The sequence below is a fragment of the Ruditapes philippinarum genome, unplaced genomic scaffold, assembly GCF_026571515.1.
Source record: "Ruditapes philippinarum isolate M1 unplaced genomic scaffold, ASM2657151v2 ctg1529_1_1_1_1, whole genome shotgun sequence".
Taxonomy (NCBI): domain Eukaryota; kingdom Metazoa; phylum Mollusca; class Bivalvia; order Venerida; family Veneridae; genus Ruditapes; species Ruditapes philippinarum.
Genome location: NW_026860640.1, coordinates 91,324 through 102,307, shown reverse-complemented (window position 1 = coordinate 102,307; position 10,984 = coordinate 91,324). Strand labels below are relative to the sequence as shown.

The 10,984-nt window shown below is 34.7% G+C and overlaps 1 protein-coding gene across 1 annotated transcript; it reads right to left on the bottom strand.

The window, feature by feature from the left end:
- Positions 1–5,567: 5,567 nt before the first annotated feature.
- LOC132712864 (G-protein coupled receptor 157-like) lies at positions 5,568–8,364 on the bottom strand. Its single transcript, XM_060695301.1, has 3 exons — positions 7,747–8,364; positions 7,194–7,390; positions 5,568–6,581 (listed from the first exon to the last, which is right to left on the bottom strand). The coding sequence occupies exons 1-3, from the start codon at positions 8,192–8,194 to the stop codon at positions 6,246–6,248; spliced, it is 981 nt and encodes a 326-aa protein (XP_060551284.1). The 5' UTR covers positions 8,195–8,364; the 3' UTR covers positions 5,568–6,245.
- Between the last annotated feature and the right edge of the window lie 2,620 nt (positions 8,365–10,984).

Below are 10,984 nucleotides of genomic sequence, written 5' to 3'. Positions count from 1 at the left end.
AGAAAGGGAGTTTTACATGGCGAACAGACTTCTTAAACTTTGCATGATTTAAGAGAAACACGTTTGAAGTTCTGGAAAAAAAACAAAACAAAAAACTTGGCGGTCACCAATTGCTCTTGAAAATGATCGAAAACAAGTATAAATGAAACAACAGCCTGAAACATCAACAACAGTTTATTTGCATAAATGTGACAGCAAATTAGAGATGGCTTGTAATCATGAAATGGTTAACATGAAATAATGTAAACAGTGGTACAAGTACACCGCGGCTGGTATAACACATGTCCTATGAGCGTAATGTCTGGGTGAATGGCGTCAAACTGTTCGGCATTTCGCCTTGCCAGCACGACATTACCAACATGAGGAAAACAAACGCAAAATTTATGTCTCCTTTTGTGTCTTGGTCTTTTTCTACATTTCTCTTTTACGGTCTCTGAAACACGCTCAAACGATCTGGGCAAAAAAAGTCAGTCACATTGAAAGTTCATCCTTGACTTAATCATATTGACTTTTTTTACAGTTTCAAATCAATAAAATTGAGAAAGTATACCAGTCACATATGATCAGTTGTTTTGGCCATATCGGGAGGAATGTTGAAGCCTCCAGAATAAATTTTGAGAAAAATGAACTAATTTTTTAGTAAAGTAGAAATATTCACCATTAAAGTAATAATTTACATGTTATATGCAATGAATGACTGATTTTTGCAGTACTTATCACCATATTTTTACCTAGTGACTAACGCGTATTGTTACCTTTACTAGTTAATTAACATGGTTTGTAATAGTTGTTCACTTGACAATATTTCATTTTTTAAATACTTTTTAAATTTTTTATGAAAATTAGCAGGAGTCTGGGTGCGTGATGCTTAAAATTATTTTAGTTTATCGCTTATACTTCGATTCTAAAATGAAATTTGCCGGCAGCGATCTCATTTCTTGTATTTCGAATTGCAATAAAATTGCCCATTTCTTGTACAGACGTGGCATTAGATCTTGTTTTTAGAATTCCGATAAAATTGCCCATTTCTATAAAAATGATATAATTCAGATTAAAATGGTTTTCACGTATTGACACGTGACGTTTAAGATTTGAGCCGCGCCATGACAAAACCAACATAATGGGTTTGCGACCAGCATGGATCCAGACCAGCCTGCGCATCCGCGCAGTCTGATCAGGATCCATGCTGTTCGCTTACAGATCCTATAACAAGTAAAGAAACTGATAGCGAACAGCATGGATCCTGATCAGACTGCGCGGATGCGCAGGCTGGTCTGGATCCATGCTGGTCGCAAACCCATTATGTTGGTTTTGTCGTGACGCGGCTCATTTAAAGATGGTGACAGTGTTAAGTCTATCTTATCTCAGACCACATCAATCAGGCACTGACATTGAAAAATACTATAAAGACACATTAAGCAAGATGAATTATTTAAATGTGCACAGTTATCTTTCCTAATCAAATCGGATAATATGGATGGCATTTTAATGTGAATCTGGAAATATTTAAGCGGAGAAACGTAACAATTAAAACTCAACGCAATCATGTAATGTGAATCATGCAGAATACTTGCAATTAAAGTTTACATAAAATGAGTATAACTTGAGACGTGTTCACAAAAAGCGAGTATAACTCAATGGGAAATGTTCACACGAAATAAGCATAACTTAGAAATGTTCACACAATGAATAAAACTCAAAAGAAAATGTTCACATAAATTTAACTTTTTAGCTGTGTTTTACAGAATGGCGACTTTTCAGATTTACTGGTGGAGGAAGGCCTCAGGTGCACCCAAGCCATTCGGCTGGATTGCGCCCTCACATGAAGGCATGAAGGAATTCAAATTTCTTGGCGGGATTCGAACCCATCGCACACAATTAGTATGACTCGATAAGAAATTTTAAAACACACTGAGTATAACTAAGTAACAATCTATCACACAAATGTGTATAACTGTCAGTGGAAAACGTTCACAAAGAACTATTATAATTCAGTGGGGAAAGTTCACATTAAATGGGTATAACTCATTGGAAAAGTTCAAATACAAAACGAGTATAACTCAGTGGAAAATATTTACGCAAAATAACTATACTTCATCGGGAAATATTCACGCAAAATGAGTATAACTTACTAAGAAGATTTCACATACAATAAGTTTAACTCATTGGGAGATATTTACGCAATATGAGTATATCTCCGTGGGAAATATTCACGCAAAATGAGTTTAACTTAGTGGGAGATATTCACACAAAATGAGTATAACTCAGTGAAAAAGTTCACACAAAACGAGTATAACACAGTGGAAAAGTTCAAATACAAAACGAGTATAACTCAGTGGAAAATATTTACGCAAAATAACTATACTTCATCGGGAAATATTCACGCAAAATGAGTATTACTTACTAAGAAGATTTCACATACAATAAGTTTAACTCATTGGGAGATATTTACGCAATATGAGTATATCTCCGTGAGAAATATTCACGCAAAATGAGTTTAACTTAGTGGGAGATATTCACACAAAACGAGTATAACTCAGTGGAAAAAATCAAATACAAAACGAGTCAGTGGGAAATATTAACGCAAAATGAGTATACTTTAGTGGAAAATATTCACGCAAAATGAGTTTAACTTACTAAGAAGCTTTCACATACAATTAGTTTAACTCATCAGGGGATTTTTAACGCAAAATGAGTATATCTCAGTGCGAAATACGCAAAATGAGTATAACTCGGTGAGAAGCGTTCACATTCAATGTGTTTAAATCAGTTGGAGATATTCACGCAAAATAAGTATCACTCAATGGAAAATGTTCACACAAAAGGAGTATAAATCAGTGGGAGATATTTAAGCAAAATCAGTATAACGCAATTAGAAGTATATATTCACACAAAATTTGACACTTATCCCGTTCCTCTGGTGTTGTTTGGTGCAACATTAACTATGCTATTTCTCAGTACTTAAAAAGCTCAGTCATTTATATCCGCCTGTTCAGTTCAAAGTAGAAGCTACAAAATATAATCAGAAATAAAGTATATTTTCGTTTTCTAAATTTCGTATTAATATCCGAATAAATGACGCAAAACTCTGTATAATAATTCAGATATTGACCAAAATGACACAAAGTACTGCATAATCATTCAGATATTGACAAAAAGGACGCAAAACACTGTAAAGTTATTTATTTAAATATTGAATAAAATGACGCAAAATACTGCATTACTCAGATACTGGAAAAAACGACGTAAAACACTGTAAGGTTATTCATGGAGATATTAAATAAAATGACGCAAAATACTGTAAGGTTTTAAAATATTGAATAAAATGACGCAAAATACTGTATATTTTGTTTAGATTTCGACCTAAAATGTCGCGAAGAGCTGTAAAGTTATTTAGATATTAACCGAAATAACACTCGTTTAGTACTAAAATATTGACCGACAATGACGCAAGGCATTGTATAAGCATGGCGATAATGACCACAAACGACCATTGATAAACAAGTTCTTTATCTGTTATTTGAATCAAAATCTCATGTAAGAAAGTCATTTTCTGAGAGAATAGGCAATAATTTATTACCTCATCTTCACAAAAATGTTTTAATAGCTGCCTACTCATTCCATTTTCAAGTTATAAAAGCCGTTACGGAGAAAAGTTAATGCATTCTGTAATTCGGCTGTGTAACAATAGGACAAACATAACGAGGTTGAAATTCCATTGGGGCTCATTGTCTCTGGTAAATTATCTCATTAAGGTAATGTCTTTAGATAATATGCAAATGACTTCTACGAAAACTTGAAATATCTGCCTTCAGTGCTCAATTCTAAAAAATTATTCACAGAGCTTGGTTAAAAAAACAAAACTGTCACATTTTTTAAATGTGTGTTCGAGCCATCGAGATGCTACTGGCGCCATTGGCAATGTGAAAGAGGTGTCGCAAATGTGTCATTTGAAAAAGGTCGAGCTAACAATGGAATGACGTTATTGTAATAATTCAATTCCAATTTTTCGCTCATGAAACAGTAATATTAACAGTTTTACGGAAAAGAACATTAAAAACTTATTCATCGTCATATTTTAGCACCATTTTGGGAGAACCTCAGTTATAATACGGCAACATTTGACGAAGAGCGTTTGTCTATACAGACGCCCATAAGTAATAGCCCTGTCTCAAACGTGGGATTATACTACATGTTTTTAATTCATACTGGGGGTTTCGCTTGTGTCATGTATTTTACCGCGGAAGCCCGCTGTGGCCAACTCCGATTGTTTACCTAATATGAGCAGAAACAGAAATATCAAATAAAACCAAACTTGTAAAACCGGGCAGCACTATTTGAGCCGCTTCACGACAAAACCAACATAATGTACATTAACGGTACAATTTAAAAATTAATTTTACTTTCCTTAAAAACGAAACAAAATAAATAGTTTTTAAAATTTACGACATGAATAATAATATAGACAAACTTAGAGAATCATATTCAATTATTTTTCAATGCAATAGTAATAATGGTAATAGAAAATATCAAGGGGATTGCCCGGGAGCAAGGAAAAACAAATGGTCGAAAGAGATTCTGGCAAAAAATTCACAAATTGATAACAATTATGCTGTGAAATGTATGACCACGCTAAATCAATGTTGTTGTTTTTTTGGTGTTTTTAAGCGTATCAAGAAGTACCGTTTCAAAGTATGTTCTTTGCAACCATCCTTTGAACCGTACATGTAAATTTGGATGAAATCTTCAGCTTTTCTTTGAATTTTGAAAAATGTACTTTAATAATTCAGGAGGATTGGATAACATTTTTTTTTAAAGTGGACAGGCTACTATTGTAATTCAACGAAAAAACGTTTTCTAAGACGTTTAAAAGCACAATTATATTTGTGGGTCTATTTTAAGGTTTTCTAAACTATCTTTTACTCGAAGGCCTATAATGGTTTAATTCCCTCTGATATTTTAGAAATAATTTGTTGTATATATAATTTGGTTTAAAACTTACTTTTCTAGCTGGATTTTTACCATTTCCTGAAGCGAAGATTTCTTTTCGACGTACATAAATGGATTCTCCTCTGGCTTCACCAGAAAGACTTTCTACTATTGCGCCTAATGATAAACGAAGGTCTTGGTGATGTATAGTAACAAGAATTTGTAAAAACTTTTTCCTTATCAATCCGTAAACTTTATAACCATATACATGTATATCTTTGATCGGATGAGACTTCTATATGAATTTAATAAAGTATTTGATGACTTTGATCCCCAGTCCGTATACTAGATAAAAATTATTCGGTGTATTCATGGAAAATGTATATTGTGCAAGCTATCGTCAGCTCCCCCACTAGCACCGACTTAACGAAAATTATCGATCTGTAATGTTTTAAATCTAACGATCGGTCGATCTTGCACTCGAAATATTGAGACTTATTGTCGCCCTTACAGTCTTTTAATAATTAAGGACTTAGATGGTCGAGTCGATGTGATTGCTTGTTTACTTTCTAACTATGTACATCTTTTACAATCCTTTGCCGTTTCCTTAGGAAAGATAAACTTATACATGAACAACATCACTTTTATTTGTAAGTAAAGGCCTGCGGCCCAAAATACAGCGAATATAATTTATCATGCATATAAGGATGTGCCATGTTATAATACATTTCATGTTTCATAATGGCATAAACAAAGCAAACGATTTTATTTTATCATATTAAAGCTATCTAGTATTTTGATTATTAAAACACAATATATTATGAAATAGTAAAATTGTTGCATGGATTGTATTTCTATTCTGTAACAAACACAGTGCATTTGCATATAAATCAAATATATTTACTTAATGAGGTAATTCTCTACAGCAGACGACAAACCTCTTAGGAATTTCAGCCTCGTTATGGTTGTCCTAGAATTATACACCTAATTACAGCTTGCATTTCTTCTCCTCGGTAACGACTTTACTTAATTACAATTTACATCTTGAAAACACGTACAGTGCTTCTCAAAAGAAGAAGGAACTAGTGGGCGGCTATACTTATAAGTTTTCGTCAAGATTACAAGATTAGGTAATAAATTATTGCCATTTCTTTGAACAAATTTCTACAGTGATGCATGGGATTGTGAGTCGAATCAGAGGTGAATCAGCCATTATGGAGATGAAGCCAATTCTTCGTAGTTTTCCCAGTCTTCAGTTTTGTATAATTATACATTTCATAAATTGCATCTCCTTTTAAAGGCTGAAAAAGAAACTCTTATAGCAACCGTGTAATCTCTTCGTCTGAACCACGTAATTTCAACCAATTCGTCATATGTCTTCTAACCGGCTGGTCCATTACACAAAAGAGAATAAAGTTCCAAAAAGCTTGGCCGCTTGCTCCGTAACTTTGCATCACCAGTAAAAACTCCAAAAATGTTTTCATCGATTGACTGCGTAACACATCATTATTAGCATATGTTGTGATGAAGAATCGAGTTAATCCCCATAATTTTAATAAGTAAATAACCATCCACACAAATACAAAGTTTTCATCTTCATTACGTAGTGTGTGCATGACAGACGCCAGTTGTCTGCTTCTATTATGTAGCCTCTGAAATAACGACAAAATAAATTTCTAATACATTAATGAGCCGTGTCTAGACAAAACCAACATAATGGGTTTGCGACCAGCATGGATCCAGACCAGCCTGCGTATCCGCGCAGTCTGATCAGGATCCATGCTGTTCGCTTACAAACCCTATTACAAGTAGAGAAACTGATAGCGAACAGCATGGATCCTGATCAGACTGCGCGGATGCGCAGGCTGGTCTGGATCTATGCTGGTCGCAAACGCACTATGTTGGTTTTGTCGTGACGCGGCTGAGAATTTTGTTGTCGGTGACAAGAGCTTCTTTTTGACCAAGATTTGTAAAAATTGTTGTCTAATACTAGTATACTAAATTAATTAGATTTGCAACTGATATAAAAACATACTTTCTGGCATTTTTGTTAATTCAACTTCAAACATGTGTAGGAAGTATCCACAGAACTATAATGAACTATAACTATAATTACGCCTTTTACATATTTAGCAGATAGACTCTGACGAAGAATTAATAAAGCAGGCTCGATTTTCATAAATTTTATAACTCTGAAATATGTAATGTAGATTTGTTTTGTATCGGTACGCCAGCACGCACCAGCAAGAAGGAGAAATACTCACCAAGTAAAATTTCAGATGTATATACAGAAAGCATGCCGTTAAATAGCAAGCTATCTGCCAGCCTACGTCAGCTATATACATCCATTTCTCTATTTCATGGGGAGCTAAATCACTTTTAATCCCGCACCAAACCCCGGTACCGAAACAGAAATCTTCACCTAAGTATTCCTTATTCAACAATATTACAACAATGATCACTGAAAGAAAACATAATCTTCTGTTAGGAGAAACGCAATAAACAAAAATTATGGAGAGCAAAAGCACTTGAGAAATTTCCTTTGAGCATTTATTTCCTACAACGGTTTTGATGTGGGTTTGCAAAGACTTCCTAGTTTAAAGCGCAAAACATATTACATAAATTGTACATATAACTTAACGAACACGTTCATTATTATATCAGGAACACAAGAAAACACCACTGATTTGAAATAACTTGCATACTTGTATTTATTTGTATAAATCTTAAACTTTCAACATGTCGAAAGATACATTTCTAACTTTATCTTATAAGTCAATATAATTATTGAAATAGTATGTTAATTTTGATACTTGCATGGAATTATCCAGCATATCACGTGGTACAGCGCGTGGAGGTAATACACTTCCGTTTGCCTCGTTCTGATTATTACAGAAGACCATAAATGTATGGCAATGACGGCCGTCCATAGAAATGAGGAAAGATTCGAAAACGTTGTTAAAAAGCTTTGCGCAATACAGAAGTCCTCATATTTTGTAGGTGCATGAGCGGTGCAGTTTTCTGAGACTGTCTCTTCACCATCATGAGCGTATGCGTATCGTATGACGGCACTCAAATTGCCTATCGCTGTAAACAAGTCGGCGATTGTGAGATAAACAAGCAATTTCCTAGTAAAATATCCCCGTATCTTCTTTACTGTTAGAAAGGTCACTATAATGAGAATTCCTCCTATTATAGATAGACAGCTACTCGTACCGGTTAGAACCAAGTTATATGTTGCTAATTTCACCGAAGTATCCGCCATTTTTAAATCTGTTAAATATAGTAGTATGCACTTGTGGAAACTTTTTTGACCATAGCTTTACATCCGTTAATGCAAGTAGAATAAGTAATGATTATTTCTTATCACTTATTAGTATTTGTTATCATTTTATCGTTTATGATAATTACTCACTGTAATGTGATTGTAAGCTAGAGCGGTTTGTTTTATATAATGACCTCATTAAAATCAGGAAGTACATTTACAAACAGAAATATTTCAGAATTTTATCGTTATAATCTGACATCATTTTCCAGATAATCAAAAATTATTAGTTAAACAATCTGATACGCTATTCTCTTGATAAGATAAATGGTGAAAATCATCTAATTTTGACTTTATCACTTACGAACATGATAACCGATGAAACTTAATTAACATTTCATGTGACATAAAATTCACTAAGTTCTGGTAAGGAAAAGAGAAAAAAAGGTTTAACGTATAAAAATGAAAGTTAGCAAATATAACGAGGCATAATTACATGTATATCTATTGTGAGTTGGAGACCTTCCCGGATTGGTCAGTTTAAGCAAAGACATAAATAGATACATATTGTGCTTCTGAATCGAAAGTGATTAAAATAAGCTGGAAAAACTTGTTTCACAATCGAGTTTAATCAAATAGATCTATATGTCGGAACTAAGTGTCCATTCAATATTTCTGTAATGAAAATGTGAAATGTCTCGTGTTAGAATGGTCAAAGAATGTTTCGGTCTCCGATTTTCTTAATGTACCCTTTCTTAAATCAAATACGTGACAATACTTTAATAATTTATTGTTAACATTTTTTTTTATATTTTAGACAAAGAACACGTGCAATAAGTTTCTTAGTCAAACACGTGATAGCGTAACTATGGATACGATCGTGACTGGTACCCCGTATTTTAGCCCTCAGGATGAAAGCGGCGGGTCCAGTGTTAGCATTGTTTTACTACAAATCCATGAATCCACAGTACTCCCAACTCAAATTATGAACTTACTAAATAAATTACTAATTAAATCTATGAAAGAATTGCACAATGAACAATATAAAAATTAAACAGTTGTTTTTATACCATGCAGTAGTTTCTAACTGTATCAGATGAACTCACATTCAGATCGTTAAAGTTTCTGACAGTTTTCTGGTTTGGGTCAATTGCCCGTGGAATGCATTCACCATAAGAATTGAAAAAATGTATCTTTTGTCTAGAGAAAGTGGTGACATGTGTGTGTTCTTAATCAGCTCAAGCGCACAACTATCTCGTGGCCACGAGTTACTAAGTCGTGGGCACGAGATAGTAAAGTCGTGGGCACCAGATACTATGTCGTGGCCACGAGTTACTAAGTCGTGGCTACGATATAATTAAGTCGTGGGCACGAGATACTATGTCATGGCCACGAGTTACTAACGAACGCTTATCTATCCCATGCCCACGACTTAGTAACTCGTGGCCATGACATGGTATCTCGTTCCAACGACTTAACTATCTCGTGCCCACGACTCAGTAACTCGTGCCCACGAAATAGTATCTCGTGCGAACGAGATAAATAAATTCACACACACATACATGTCACCTTTGTGTCACCGTAGAAAATCGCCCGGGTTGGTAAAATATAAATGCCTGTCTTTAACACGGAGCTTGCTCGATGAAGGAAGATGACACATTTTATATACATTGCACATAACGTCCAAACTTTGTTTATACTAAGGAGATGATCTGCTGGTGTTCTTGCTTAATGCCGGGGAGGATACTCTAAAGAGAGCATCGAGACGACGGAGAAGGCTTCTGTGGTGTTTGAATCTATCATCTCGGCCACTTAAATGGCGACACTAGTGCAGTCTCTCAAGAACAGCTTTTGTAAGGGTTACTGCTTTGGCCATTTTATATTAAAACACAGTACAGCGATGCTCTTTCGGCTTCGAAATTATTTTATTTGGCTAATATTAGATGGAAAATGCATGAAGATCTAGACTGTCATCATCTTAAAGTGTGTGACATATGTATGTCCTGCGTTTGAACTCCTATGTCCGAAAGAACGGGTGGACTTTATTTTACGCATCCCTCTGAAAATACGTATACGTATATACTTTATACTTTGTACAACAAGTATTTCGACTGGCCGCCTGTGCAAAGGAAGTATATTATGTTATCCATAAAAATCCATTATAAATGATATAATGTATGTTTTTTCGTTCCAAAATCATCGACACTATAAATAGCACGTCAGCATGCAATACGTGTCGGGGTCTTCTTTTTAAAGGATCCTGGTTTGCGTGTAATAGCAATTAAGTCATCACTTTATGACACGCAATAATATTAAATCCGCAATCGACATCGTTATTCTAAAATTGAAGGAGTCATAATTAAGATAATTATATAGGAGTCATAAGTAATGGTACTTTCTTTGAAATTTGAAATTGCCTCCGATACTGTATGTTTTTTAGACTGATTTTAGGCTTAGGACTACCAAACTGCGGCACACGAGTCCGAAATTCAAATGCTTGAACCTGTCCAATTATTGAAATAAATGCAGCTTCTGTAGATGATTGATGTACCTTTTCTCGTGCATAAACACGAGGACGCACTGAAAGCCCGATCGAGGCACCAAGACGAGGGATTTTATAAGTCCTACCGCATTAACAGATATTAATGCACGAAAAATGTGCATTAGCGTTATCCTTGCATTTATAAAAATACCACGTATATTAAGGCATCGGCAGATGCAACGTGTCAGACGGCAAGTTCGCTTGGGTTACGTATAAGGCGGCACACTTAGTCTGCGTGAGCCCCTAAC